Source organism: Peromyscus leucopus, chromosome 16_21, assembly GCF_004664715.2.
Source record: "Peromyscus leucopus breed LL Stock chromosome 16_21, UCI_PerLeu_2.1, whole genome shotgun sequence".
Lineage (NCBI taxonomy): Eukaryota > Metazoa > Chordata > Mammalia > Rodentia > Cricetidae > Peromyscus > Peromyscus leucopus.
The window spans coordinates 59,671,771-59,686,578 of NC_051084.1; the positions used below are offsets into that span (position 1 = coordinate 59,671,771).

General features: G+C 42.0%; 1 protein-coding gene across 36 annotated transcripts in view; it reads left to right on the forward strand.

Moving 5' to 3' along the window:
• Positions 1–1,048: 1,048 nt before the first annotated feature.
• Positions 1,049–14,808, forward strand: part of Rims1 (regulating synaptic membrane exocytosis 1) — a 488,347-nt gene continuing 474,587 nt past the window's right edge. For 29 of the 36 annotated variants that reach the window (XM_028868004.2, XM_028868005.2, XM_028868006.2 and 26 more), the window contains exon 1: positions 1,058–1,316. In XM_028868004.2, the coding sequence (XP_028723837.1) occupies positions 1,153–1,316 (164 nt within the window). In that variant the 5' untranslated portion in view covers positions 1,058–1,152. Of the gene's footprint in view, positions 1,317–14,808 lie in introns of all 36 variants that reach the window. The other 7 variants (XM_028868039.2, XM_028868041.2, XM_028868042.2 and 4 more) reach the window with 4 other exon arrangements.

Consider the following 14,808-nt stretch of genomic DNA (forward strand, 5'->3'; position numbering starts at 1 on the left):
GGCTACCCAGTGCCCCAAATGGCAAATTAGAGAGTTACTGTGTGGTGGGGCATCTTGAAGGGAAAATGAGGATACATAGCAGAACAATTCCAGGGAGAACCCGTCAAGAAAGAGGTGGCACTGAAGAATACAGGGACAATTCAGGTTGTTGGGTGTGTGTGTGTGTGTGTGTGTGTGTACCAAAATTATCTAGAAAACTACACACTACTGTGGCTGTGCACACTTGACGGGTAAAGGAGAACGACATGGTGGCAGGAAGGGGAAAAAAAATAGATCTAGAGGGTGTTCCATCTTGCTGTTCCAAACACTGTGGGTGCTCAAATAGCATCAATGATGAAGACTGTAGCGAGGATGAAGATGATTAATGTAACCCATGGGAAAATAGGGCTGAGAAGGCTGACATGGACCAGGACCTGGAAAGGGAGGATGACTCAGGGTGAGGGGTACCTGGGGAGAGAGCCACCTAGTATGCACATCGGCGAGCGTAGGGTGTGTGTGTGTGGGGGGGGAGAAGCGGCCAGGGCACGCGTGGCTCGGACCCGGGGAGTGGGTGGGTGGTGCCCGTGGGCGGAGCGGCTCCGGGACTGAGTGGCTGGCAGCTTATGTCTGCGAGAGCAGCAGCATCACCCGGGAGCGAAGCTCCGAGACTCCGCCTAACTGACACCCAAACTCTCTCTCTCCCTCCCGCAGCCCCAAACTGGAGGCAGCGGAGCCCGCGAGCGAGCAGCAGCGTCGGGCGGCCCCGGCCCGGCCCGCCCCGGCCCGCCAGCCCAGCCCGCGCCCGGCCGCGCTCCGGAGCCCAGCGCCAGCCCTCGCCCCCTCGCCGCGCCTCCGCCTGCCCGCCCCCGCCGGCCGAGGCTGGGCTGCGGGAGGCGGCCAGGCGGCCCCGAGCCTCGCCAGGGCGACCCAAACAAAGGCAGCATCCGGGCTCGGCGGGAGGCAGAGCATCATGAGAGACTGGGTCCTCGCTGTCCCCGGCTCCGCTGCTGCTGCCGCCGCCGCTGCCGCTGCCGCCGCCGCCGCCGCCGCCGCCGCCGCTGCCGCCGGGAGGGCTTCGCTGTGAGCTTGGAAAGCAGGGGCGCAGCCGCGGGGCGTGCATCTGAAAGGTGAGAGCGAGAGCCAGCGAGCCGAGGGGGCGGGCAGGCCACGAAAATGTCCTCGGCCGTGGGGCCCCGCGGTCCTCGCCCACCCACGGTGCCTCCCCCTATGCAAGAACTGCCCGACCTGAGCCACCTGACCGAGGAGGAGAGGAACATTATCATGGCAGTGATGGACCGGCAGAAGGAAGAGGAGGAAAAAGAAGAGGCCATGCTCAAGTAAGCACTCCCCCCGCTCTCCCCCCCCCCCCCAGTAAGGCGCGCCATCCATCCCTCGGTGGTGGTGCCTCCATCCGTCCATTCACCACTCACTCTTGGCTGAGTGTGGGGGAGGGGCTGGCGAGGGTGCAGGGGTGCGGGCAGAGGTGCCCACCTTGGGGCTAGCCACCCCCCCCCACCCCCCGGGCTTGAGCAGGGTAGAGATTTGGGAGTCTAAAGGAAGGAGAAGACCCTGCAGAGCCAGGAACCTAGGACCCCGGGAGGATGGCTTGAGACAGGAGTGCCTGTGGGGGACTAGGTGGACCGGAGGACCACCTTAGGGTGAGATGTGCGGAGCTGAGTAAAGCTGATCCCACCCAGTGGAAGGGCCCTGGGCTGAGGGCAGATTAGGGACTAGGGGGGTGAGTAGAGAACAGGGTGGTGGTGGTGGAGGTGCTGAGTTGTGGAGGGCAAGCTCCTCTTTGGAGTTGTTGAGCAGATCTGAGTTACAACAGTGAAGGGTGCTGGTATTTATATAATAAAAAAAATGCTTATTTTTAGTGTTCATTTTGGTACTCATTCATTTACAATGCAAGGTTGGGTCTTTTATTTTTGGGCAGTTGCCATCTTTGGTAACCTGCCTTCCTGCTCCTCTTTAACCTTTTATTCCTAGTCTTCGACACAGAATAACTGTATGAAGACACATTTTCTTATCCATATGTAAGGCCATTGGCAGTCCAAAGTTTGTGATAATGACAGAGGCTGATGGACGACCCTGGCCGATAATAAAAGAGGGGTTTCTCATTTTTGGCTTCCAAGAGACCTCTGGGGCCTTCTCAGTTCCCGAAGGAAGCAGACAGGGATTGAATATCTGCACACTCCTGTCTTTAGAACCCATCCACCCTTCAGGGGACCTCTGCCTGGTGCCCCACTTTCCTGGGGATGGGGAGAGGATGGGGTTGGTTGTGAGTGGTGCAGAAGTGTGTGACACACTGCTGCTGTTTGCTTCAGAACTGCTTGCAAGTACTGCCACCCAGGCTGGGCTTTGCTCGCTCCTCAGCCTCGCCCATGGAGTGGAGCTAAAGGAGATTTTCAACTCTGGCTTCCCTTGGGAAGTCTTCAGAAATTCAGTCAAGTTTGCCTCTCTCTCGGGTGGAGGGATGTAGATATACCCTGAGCTGATGCACCGATGTCTCAGTATCCTCTGCTTATGCAGAAGATGTATTTGGGGCAGGCAATTGGTATGAAGAGCCAAAGGGAACCTGTTGCATCTGGAGTTAGCTCTTTGCAGGGAAGTGTGGAGAGGGAGCAGGGGGTGACAGCAGGGCACCGAGCACACCCAGGTGGCCTTTCTCCCACTTCCTAGAATTGCCTACTGAAGGGAAGGTGCTGTCTGGGAAGGTGTCCCCTTCCCTTCTGTGCAGCATAGCCACACAGGAGAAGACTAGGAGAAGCTGCTGCATTCTGACTATGGGTCCCCCAAGCAAAAGCAACTGCAAGTTAGAGTACGGAGGAAGAGCTGTGGGTGTCCAGCCGCAGCAAAATAGTAGAGATTCAGTCATTCTTCTTCCTCTTTCGTTATAGACTCTGGGAGAATAAAAGGCCTTTCACTTCGAAGGCCAGAGCTGGTCTGGCTCTGTAAGAGCAGCAGGTTTCTGAATTCCCTGCTCCTTCTCATCCAAAAAAAAAAAAAAAAAAAAAAACAAAAAACAAATACTTTAAGCCTGCCAGCTTGAGGGAGGCAGAACCCTCGTTAATCTGCTTCCTGTCCCTAGTGGAAGAATGACGTCCCCCGGTGCTGCAGGCTTCCCCTCTTCTGAGCCTGGAAGTAATGGATGGTGTCTAATGGTGCTGCTGTCTGTCTGTGTGGTTGTCAGTCCATCTGTCCTCACTGCTGCAGCCCCTGCCACCTGTCCTGGACACTATCTAGTTGTTGGCTAATATTTGCAGATTTGCTGCTGTTTTCTTTTGGTCTCTCGCTGCAGACAGCAGGTAGATGGAGGCCTCCAGCAGCTAGTGATAAATATGGGCTGCTGCCTGACAGAGTCCAGATAGCAGAGGGAGGCACAGTGCAAGTAGTGGCCATCATGCTTCTTCATTGGCTGTTGCAAGCCGTGTGGAGAGTGATGGATTTTGAATGAGAGTGGAGGAGTTCCAGGACAGAATGGCAAACCTGCTCACTCCCTCGGGTCAGTGATAATATTCTATGGGTGGGCTTACACGGAGAAGCAGAAGTTTAAAAGCTCTTGCCCCGCTGCGCATGTCCAGCATATCCTTTTCTTGTTTTCCTCGGGCTTGCAAACACTATTCCTTGATGGCACGGTTTCACCTAGTGTTGCAGCATGTCATGCTGTTATACAACAGCTCCCGATAATCCTGGACTTCTGCATTAACTTTATCAATCAGCCTCCTCTGCTAATGGCGTGGCCTTGTGTGCAGTGGTGGGTTGGCGAGTGTTCTGGAACGCTGGTTCGCTTCCACGTAAGCCTGTCGTGGTGTCTGCAGTTAGTGAGACAGGGCTGTACTTTTTTTTTTTTTTTTCCTAGAAGGAACTCGGTGTCTTAGAAACTAGGGGGGTCATAGGAGCCATTCAGAGGACACCTATGTAAGGGGCCCTTAATGACATCTAGTCATGGGTGGTGGCCTTTTCTAAACCTGCCAAGGAGCATGATCGGAAAACAGGATGCTTTACACAGGCCTCTGAAATACTTGCTAAAAGAGAAAAAGAGTTTTGGGGCAATACTTGAGCCAACATATCACATATCTGAAAATCTACTTTTCCGGAAGACCCAAGCAGAACTAAAGTTCTGGGAACAGAGAAATTAGATTTAATTTTACTTTTGTGATCAGTGCAGGGCCATCACCTTACGCTGCTTGCTGTGTGTTAGTTCTGTTACCACAAGGTATAATAGCAGACACTTACAGAGAGAATGAGAAAATGGATGGGTATTGGGAAACCCATCTTACAAAATACGAATTAGAATATATTTGTATGGTTAGTTTTGAGTGAAATTACTACTTGAATCTAGATTTGATAATGACATTAAATAAGTATAAATAGAAAAAATCAATTTACTTCTACCTCAAAAGTTTAAAAATATTGTGTGAAGTTAGTTGGAAGTACTTCATCATTATGTTCATATTATTATTTTTTGTAAAATCCTCCAATTTTAAGTAGTAGTGTTTCATAATTAGAAAAAGTTGGCTCTGAAAAATTGTTTTTCATGCTTAATGTAAGTGTTTGTAAAACAAATTTCTTAATTTTTGGTTCTCTCTGTGTGTATGTGTGTATGTTTGTGATGTGTGTATTTGTGTGTGTGTGTGTGTGTGTGTGTGTGTGTGTGTGTGTGTGTGTGTGTGTTTGGAACCTTTTTGAAACCTCACTTTCTCAATGAATGTTCTTTCAAGTACCTGTCACTAGGCATCATGAGCCAATATATTATATAGATGGAAAACTGTGTTATCTGGAACCTAAATCAGAGAAGATCTCATTAGAGGTAAAATCTTATTTCTTCTCTTAAATAAAAGCTTCCAAGAGAAATGAGCTTCAGAAAGGGAAGAGAAGAGAAAAATGAAATAGAAGTAGAGATTAAGGGGATAATTCAAGGATGTAAATTAAAAACCATATTGAAATAGTTACTGAAATTGGCTAATACTTATCGAGTATTTACTGCATGACGGATGTTACTCTCATTGGTTGCAGTATCACATGGGTGAGACGTGCTGGCTTACGATGATGCGTGCTTGCATCCTCACAGTGTCCTTTGCAGAAGATAGGCCAGGTGTCACAAATCTCAGCTTGTGACCCAGTCTTGAGGGTTTCAGTGATATCCTAAATCGATTCCCATACATGGCTCAGCCAGGATTCAAACCCAGATCTTTCACAGTGAATGCAGCTGTTTCCCCAGGCACTACACTGTCTCTCAACCAAAAAGAAGCTTCTAACATTTATCTTTTCTTTATATGAATTTCTAGTCCTTCTTGCAATTCAGAGAATTGGTTTGACAGATGAAGCTGATTTAGAACATCGCTGCTGCTCTTAATGGAGTTCACCTCCACTGGTTCACAGAACCTTCCTGTGGATTGAGGGGAAGGGAACTGCCTCCAATTTTAAATCTTTAAGATAGTGAATTTTAAATCTTTAAGATAGTGAAAAGCATCATAGTACAGTGGAAAGGTCTTTGGAATGGTGTATTATATATATAATATATATACATATCATATATATATGATATGTATATGCATATGCATTTGTAGTTTTTCCACTTACTGTGTGAACGTGGGTTAGAAAATTGTTATAACTTTATAGGGTTCCATACTTTTTCTCAAGATGCAACTTAATCTACAAAGATGATTCTGGGCATCTCTGCCTTCTTGCTGAGGACTGGGCCTTCATTTTCAAGAATCTGTCACTATAACCTGCTTAGGGAGAAGAGATGAAGTAGAAGTTGCTATTACATTTGTTTTCCTGCTCTTCCACTGTGCACACACACGTGCCATATTGTACTTTTGAGAAACATCAGTTGCCAACCAGGAAAAGAATGAAATATAGATTTAGGGAGGCTAGGGAGGGATGATGACGATATAGGTCTATTTCTGTTGACGAAAATTTTCACGTTAGACCCAGGCATACTGTATTCTATTGTAAAAGCAGGGATGGATGAGAAGAAAAAGGAAAAGAATGAGCAGTGAAGAGTAGAAGTGGCTGGAATGTGAGCGTCTGAATTCAAGATGTTCTGTTAGGCAGAAAAGACTGGAGGGGCAAGCCCAGTTGCTGGCATCTGTCCTGGTCCACACTGTTAGTAAGTGGGGTTAGACCCTGGGAAGGCTAACTCTGAACTATATAGGGATATTTTCACTTTCAACAATAACGTGTCTTAACAAATGTACACATACAGCACAAAGTTCCCAAATGTTCATGGAAGAAAAAAATATATAGAAAAGAGAAGTTAAAAAAATGAAAGAAATGAGATAGTGTCAAAAATAATGGAAAGATGCAAAACCATTGGGTTTTAGTTGATCTGTGGTGATTGATTTATAACTTGTGTATATTTTTTCTTAATAGAACACTACCATTTATGTATTTACATGACCAAATTTGAGGTACTCTATGATATGCAAATCAGTATGATCATTGGGCTACTGCCAACTTGAGTGACAGAAACACAACCTCTCCTGAAGGTCGTTTGTTCAACTTGTTCAACAGGAAGGCTGGCTTGTGTAAACCAGTCCACACACCTCCTAGAAAGACATCAGTGTGAATTCCTGAAACACTCTATTCTCCCACGTCTATAAGAAGCATATGGATGAGCTTGTTTTGCATGGATTATAAAAGTGCCATTGTGTTGAATTTCATTTACCTTAATGGTTTATGTTCTGTTTTTAAACAACTTTGAACATTGGATCTTGTGAGATGAGTTTGGATATTCTAGATTTGGTCTTGGGAGTTGAAGAAAACTTCCCTGAGGCACAAGGCAACTGGAGTAATAGAACCTCAAACTCCTACCCAGTGATTCCAGCCTTCACTCTTTAGTAAGAGTCAATAAAAAGACTGGGTACAGGGACTATGGTCTCTTTGGTTCATCTGTTGTGGGTAGGAAGCTAGCATGTGCTTCCTTTCTACATATCAGATATCTTGCTGGATGCTTACAAAGGCCGTTCATCTGTGCTCTACTCTTGACAAGCAGTCCAGCCTATCTGTTGGGTTTTTTCTCATATGAGGGAACTTTTTAGAACGTTGGTTTCTTGGCCCCTTGTTTATGGCATTTAGTCTGAGAATCCAGAGAGCGAATCTTCTGAGCAGCAGGAGCACCGAGTGTGGCTGGTGGAATCCCCTGTGCTTTTCTGAGCACTTACATCTCCCTGACTTCTGTTTCCCTCACCTGCCTGCTCTCTCACACACAGCTCTCCCTAATACAGTAGTATTTGGCCACTTTCCTCCTCGACTGCGAGGCTCTCTCTTCTCAGTCGTACAGTTTTTGAATTTTATTTATCAGGTAGGATGCTTCTATTCATAGAATGATGGTAGTTAATTCAACAATAAGACCAGGTATTAAAATGTCATGCATTAAAATTGGGTCAGTCAATGGGCTGTGTGGGTAGAATGGGTAGACACTGTTTTCCTTATAGCTCATTGCTGGTGTAGTTCCTACCACTTAAAGACTTCCATGGTCTGAACGGTTGACAGGTTGACATTGGCTTGCTGTACAGAATACTGAACTAGGTTTTGGTCTTGGTCTTATTTGTTATTGTAGTAGTTGGTTTTTTTTTTTTTTTCTTTGTTTGATTTTGCCTTTTTTTTTTTTTTTTTTTTTTTTTTTTTTTTTTTTTTTTTTTTTTTTTTAAGATAGAGCTTATCCGTGTAGCCCTAGGTGTCCTAGAACTCACTCTGTAGACCACTCTGTAGACCAGGCTGGCCTCCAACTCTAAGATCCACCTGCTTCTGTTTCCTTAGTGCTGAGATTAAAGGCATTCACCACCCTGCCCCACTAGGTGTTGTTCATAATGCTATCACTTTCTGTAGATATAAACATTATCCGGTCACCCCATTCAGTTTATTAGCTTCCTGCATATAGTGGGACTTGTAAGGTCTGTCCTTGTAATTCACAAGGCTTTTATATGGTGAAACAGAAACATATTAAAACTTCAAATTACTGCACCCAAGGATACTGCTCTTACTGCCTTTACTCTTTGAAAATGTGACTGACCCCCAGATTCATCCCTCCTTGTGGTTTCTGAAGGGTTTTGGTCTTGTAGAGAGGAAGTCTTATTGGAGCTGGCTCCACCCATAACGTTGTGAAGGCAGTGTGACCAGGATTACACTCACACCAAGGTGGGAACTTGGTGAGGGATTAAAAGGTAAAATAATCACAGAGCCTGATGGGAAGTTATAATTTTCATTATTTCTCATTAAATAGCTCATAAATATTTATAGCATAAAAAGTAATGGGAAAATAGTAAATTTTGAAATAACAGCAAGGCAAACCTAATTCAAAATGAGAAGAAAAAATAGCTTGGGGTAATTTCTTAGGTTAATTTTCTTCTCTTTTACTAAAAAACAAAAGAGTGTTAACTTTTATGTCACAGGGTGTAATAAATGCTTCATTTTTAACATTGAATGATGGACTACTTGTCAAGTAGTTTATCTTTTTAGCTTTCTGCTGGATAATGTAACATGTGCATTTAACATTTTTTAAATTTCTGTACTAAATGCATTATGTTTTCTGCATGTATAGTCTCACATTCTTATATCAGGCTTATGTGCATTTATTTCGACCTAGGTCAAATGGCTGACAGCTAGGGACTGTACTATAGAATAGGTCTGGGGCTTCCCTATTTCTGTTGATATTTTGTGAAAGCTTCCTATACATATAAATGTTTATTTAAAGAAAAACTAGAATTACTTAAAGGGAGAGTGGCTTATATATTGATTTGGCTTCATTTTTATAACAATTTCTTGCTATGGATAGTGTTTCATACTGCCAATCTTTAAGTATCAACTTTGATGAAAAATTAGATTATCTTTTCCTCTTTATAGATTTTTTTCTGCACCAAATTATTTGTATCAAATCACTGAAAAGCAAGCAATTAAAAGTCTTAAAATTTGTCAGAGCAGTAGGTAATGCAAACAAGGGGTATAGAATCTTGAAAATCATTGTTTGGCTAACAGTAATGATTTGCTGAAAATGAGACACCACATTTCATAGAACTTCAGTGGATGCTTCTTTTATGGCAAGACTAAATGCAAATTTTCAATCATTTTTTTCAAATAATAATCATAAGTTACAACTGCATACAGGATTGTCTATGAAAAATTTCTTTTGAGCCTAGCAAAAGTACAGCCTGCAGTTAGAGACCATATCCCTGGAGTGTGAATTCATTTAAATAGATTTCAGAATGTAATATTTTGATAATCCCTTTGAAGTTTAAGTAGTAAGATAATGTAATATTGTTGAAAAGAATCTTATGTAATTTGTAAGTCGTTAAGGCATTTAATTAGAATATTAGCTATTTTAAAGTAGCATAATGAATGAAACCGAGATAATATAGATGATAATACCCAGTTAATGATTTATACATTGTTTAGTACTTTTTTTTTATTACTCATCATTAAGTTAACTTACTTGTCTGGAAGATATTATTATGTTTATCTAGAGAAGGCATGTGCATTGAAAACCAATTAAAGTGTCTATACTGCCATGTAGATATCTTATGCTATTTAGTGTCTTTTAATGGGCTGTCATATTTAATATGGATATATATTAACAAGTAAGACTTAGTACAGTGGCAGTTATGGATGAAGGTTCCCTGCTCTACCTAGACCTCAAAGTGTTTATTATTACTTATCAGCTTTTATTTCTGCACCTGAAATATTGTTCATTGATCATTGAAGCATAGTCTTAGTTTCCAGAAACCAAATGGTCAGGCTAGGGTTTTGTCACTTAACACAAACTAGGGTCATCTGGGAAGAAGGAACCTCAACTGAGAAAATGCGTCCAACAGATTGCCCTGTGGGCAGGTCTGTTGGGGGCAATTTCTTGATTAGTGAATGACTGGAAGGGCCTGGCCCACTGAGTATGGTCCTGCCCCTGTGCAGGTAGTCCAGGATTGTATAAGAAAGCAGGGTGAGCAAGCCATGAGAAGCAGGTCTGTAAACAGTGTTCCTCTATGACCTCTTCTCAGTTCTTGCCTCCAGGTTCTTGGCTTGAGTTTCTACCTTGACTTCTCTCCTTCTTTCTTTTATGGACTGTAACCTGGAAGGTGAAATAAATACTTTCCTTCTCAAGTTGCTTTTGGTCATGGTGTTTATCACAGCAACAGAAACATAACTAAGATAACAAGCTATTTTAAAGTTGTCCGGTATTGGTGCATAATCATTGTGGATCTCATGACTGCTCTTGTCATTTATACTTATTTTAAGATTTATTTACTTTCTATTTTATGAGTAAGTGTATATGATGCCTGAATAAACGTGTGTGTACTGTGTGTGGAGAAGTGCCCACAGAGGACAGAAGAGGGAGTTGGGTCCTCTGGAACTGGAGTTTTAGGTAGTTGTGGGTTCTGGCAACTGAATCTGGGTGCTGTATAAGAACAGTGTCTTAGTTATGGTTTCAATTGCTGTGAAGAGACACCATGACCACGGCAACTCTGACAAAGGAAAACATTTAATTGTGGTGGCTCACTTACATTTCAGAGGTTCAGTCCATTATCATCATGGCGAGGAGCATGGCGGCACGCAGGCAGACATGGTGTTAACTACACCTTCATAAGAAGGCAATAGGAAGTAGACTGAGACACTGGGCAATATCCTGAGCATAGAAGACCTCAAAGCCTGCCCCCACAGTGACACACTTCCTTCAACAAGGCCATACCCAGTTCAACAAAGCCACACCTCCCTGTGAGATTCTGGGGAAAAATGACCTTCAAACCACCACACACAGCAAATGGTCTTCACTGGTGAGCTATCCTCTCCAGCCTCTGCTCTTGGCATCTGAAGAGGCGAAATGAAAAACTCTTTAAAATGTTGTTTTTGATTTCATTTTTCTTCTGCAGTTTTTATTTTAGAAAAATTAGGCTATTTTAGCTTCCAAGATCTGCATAAATCAAAATACCATTTTTTTTCAAAAATAAAATATAGTATATATAGTAATATATATGTACTACATTTTTTTCTAAATGTGAGGTAGGATATGCAGACATTTAGAGGTCTGCTAAGGTCAGAAAAATTACTTAGTGTCTGGGTAGAAACAGATGAGAAGAATAATAAGGTAACCCAGTGGCTTTCCCTTTTTTTATTTCACACAGCTTAGCAGATTTATCTTTCTTGGTTGTCTCTGTATTGTAATATAGTGGGGCTTAAGTATTCTTTCCTAATCCCTTCTTTCTAAAAAAAAAAAAGGATATATCTTACATCCTGGTATTTGAAATAGAAATATAATGATATAAGCAATCTCTTTTATATTGGTTATTAAAACTTGGTAAAAGCAAAAAATATAAATAGCTTCTACTCTGGTGTTATATCTGGACATTATCACTGTTTTTCATGAAAGTATAACTTAAAAGTAAAGTCTTAGGCAGATAATTGGAATATATAGATTTTTTTTTTGTACCCTAGGCCACGTATTGTCACTTAATATAGCAACCCAGGGTAAAACCTTGATGCTAGTGGGAAAAGGTCTGAGACCTGGTTAGACATAGGTATGAGGAAAAGCGTCGCATGTGTTTGGCTATACCACAGGTGCAGCCCGTCCATACAGAACATAGTTATGATTGACAGTGAGCCCAGTTATGAGGAATGAGCTAGTTCCTTCATTCCATAAAGGCAGCAGAGTGAACACCTCTGGGCCTTGCACACAGAAAACCCAAACAAGCAAACACATCCAATTCTAGACCACAAGAAGCGGATATTGTATATTTGGTAAAACTTAGAAAGATACTAAGAATAAGGTGAATGATAATTATAGGCAGCGCTGAAGGTCATTTTGAAGCACCCTCTTCTCAGCCATCTGCAGCTCCATCTCCTTCTAATTCGCCTTCAATTTTTCTACATGGCTACATGTCTGCCCCATCTCGAATCTCAAGTACTGGTGTCCTTCAAGGTTCCACTATAGCCTGTTACTCCTTTTTTTGTAGAAATAGTTTCTGTTAAGTCTCACATGGTGGCTTCAGTTGCAAGGACATGCCGAAGATTCTCAAATCTCATACATTTTGAATTTTCAGCTCAATTCTGAATTCTTACTGCAATACCTTTTTGATATCTCTTTAACTTGTAGACACTTGAAATTTATTACCACTTATCATAAACTTCTTAGCTTCTTGTCTAAATATGATGCTTTGAGTTTCACAGATAGTATCTCTTTCATATTCCAGAATGAAGCTGAAACTTTAGGGTCTGTATCCAGGTCATTTTATCTTTTTTTTTTTTTTTTTTTTTTTTTTTTTTTTTTTTTTGTCTACACAGCCCTGACTTCCATTGTCTTAACTGATTTTCATTGTACCTTCACTGTTTGGTGACTCCACTCATACATTACTCTTGATCAGACATTTTCCTTTTAATCTAAATTTATCCTGGCCTTTAAAATTAGCTTAAATGACACCTCATCTGCTGCACCTTCCCAAGCTTCCCAGGCTGGTTTCAGTACTTGCCTTCTGTGCATATATTTTGCTAGCATTTTCACTCAACATTCTCCTCTTAGTACAGAATACGCTGCTGAGGGTGGCATCAGTTTTTATTGTATCCATCATAAACACATATAACAGGTGCCCAGTTAGTTGAATGGTGTGTATGAATGAACGAGTAGATTCAAAAGACATGGACTAGAGTCACCTAAGGCTGCTAATGAGATGAGTGGGAGGACAGAGTGGGATGGTTATTCTAACCACAGAAATTCAGTCAGCAAATTCTGAAAGCAAAGAATGAGTTGTTTCCTTTTGACTATAGAGAGAAGCAGGTTGACCAGAATGTATGAGGAAATAAATATTTGGGATTGAACATTTCAAGGTAAAATTAAAATATAATTTTTGGATGGTCTGTTGTGTTCTTGATTTATCATTCATGGCTTTCTGAAAGACAGCATTCCAAAGACATTTGACTGTCAATGTGGGAGGATTTAATTATAGATTTTTAAAGGTAATCCTCTAGAAAGACACACTTAATTAGGAATGTTTTAATGAAAGCATGACTAACTCCAGTTAGAGTCTAAAGCATAACACATGTTCTGATTTGATATTTACAATTAGACCAGATGATCACAATGTATTATATTGATTTTATCTTTAATTAAAAATGCTCCTCAGTTAAGTCATCTTCGAGTCTTAAAAGCTCCTTGAAGGTAGATGTATCCTACTAGTTGTCTTTGTATTTGCATTACCTGCCCTGTGACCAACACTTTATAATATCTCAACAGGTGTTTTTTTAATTATATGCCACTGTTGAAGTCCTAGACACAAAAACACATACCTTTGTACTTTGAAGACAGTATGCTGTCATTTACATGTGGATAGGAACTTAGCAACTGTCCAGTCCTTGACTGGCACATACTTGGTTTACTTGCAAAGTTCTTTATTAAGAACAGCATCTGTGGTGAGTGTCAAGATGCCACAGAACCTTTTTGAACATAGTGCTGTAAAGAAGTATCAGCCCAAGGACTGGCAATCAAGATAGCAGTTGACATGTTAGTCACTGAAGATTGTTCCAACTCTTCCAGGCTTTCACAGTTAATTAGTATAAGACCTGTGCATGACACACACTATATCTCTTCTTTGCCCTTATCCAGAAGCTTCCTTTTGCTTGCTCATTTTTATGTTCTTGTCTGGCATTACTCATTGACACCACATAGTTCCAGCAAATCTAAACAAAATTTTTAAGGCTGATTTGCTTTGCTTTCTCTCTAGGGTTATATCGTGTTATAGCAACCTCTAAGAGAATTCTATTAATTTTGTATATCAGTGTATTGAGTGTTATTCAAAGAAGTAGGCCGGGCAGTGGTGGCACACGCCTTTAATTCCAGCCCTCAGGAGGCAGAGTTCAAGGCCAGCCTGGTCTACAAAGCGAGCCTCAGGACAGGCACCAAAACTACACAGAGAAATCCTGTCTCAAAAAAACAACAAAAAAAAGTATATCATGAACAGGGATTATGAAATAGGAAATGATTTCCTTTGAAATGATACTTATTATGTTCATGCTCTATCAGTGTTTTGTAACTGTGAGAATTTTATTTACAATTTTTAATTCTTCTCTGATATATATATATATATATATATATCTTCAATTTAGAATAATTTATGATTTCAGATAGCTTTTCCTATTATACTTTGAGCTATGTGTATGTTTACATAAGTTTTTTGAGACAGGGTCTCACTATGTACCAGGCTGGCCCGTGAGGTTGTGAGCCCTGCTTCTTCAGCCTCTCAAGTACTGGGGTTAGAGACACACACCACCATACTTGACTGCTGTTTCTTATTTATGTTATTTGTTTTACTTTAAAAGTGAAATCCCTTCAAGAGAGCTTTGCTGCAACTCCATTGGTGTTTTCAAAAGATGATTCTGGATGCAGTATCAAGAGCAGGTTGAATGAAAGCCCAAAGTACACTCGTGTATAGGTTACCTAGAGCACTAGCAGAATTTCAGATGAGAGAAATTGAAACAAGGGGTTGGTGGTGTGGGGGAAATGCTAGGATTTGAGAGACATTTCTGAGGCTGAAGTTGCTGCCATTCTTCCTAGTGGGTTGAGCTTGAGTTGACTTCTGATTGGTACCACCAGCTTTTGTGATGATCTGAGGGTTAGTTAGGTGGGAGACCCTAAAACTAGACTCGGCTTGGTGATAACTTTGAAAAACACACAAAGGGGAATCAAGTAGGTTGTGTGTCAGGAACTTGGAAGAGAGATTGGGTTTGAAATGTAAAGGTGAGGCTGGTGCCTCATGGGTGGTCATCAAGTTGCACAGTTCAGAGGAGGAAATGTTAAGACTTAAGGAAAGTTCACTTTGGAGACTTGAAAGGGGACAACAAATC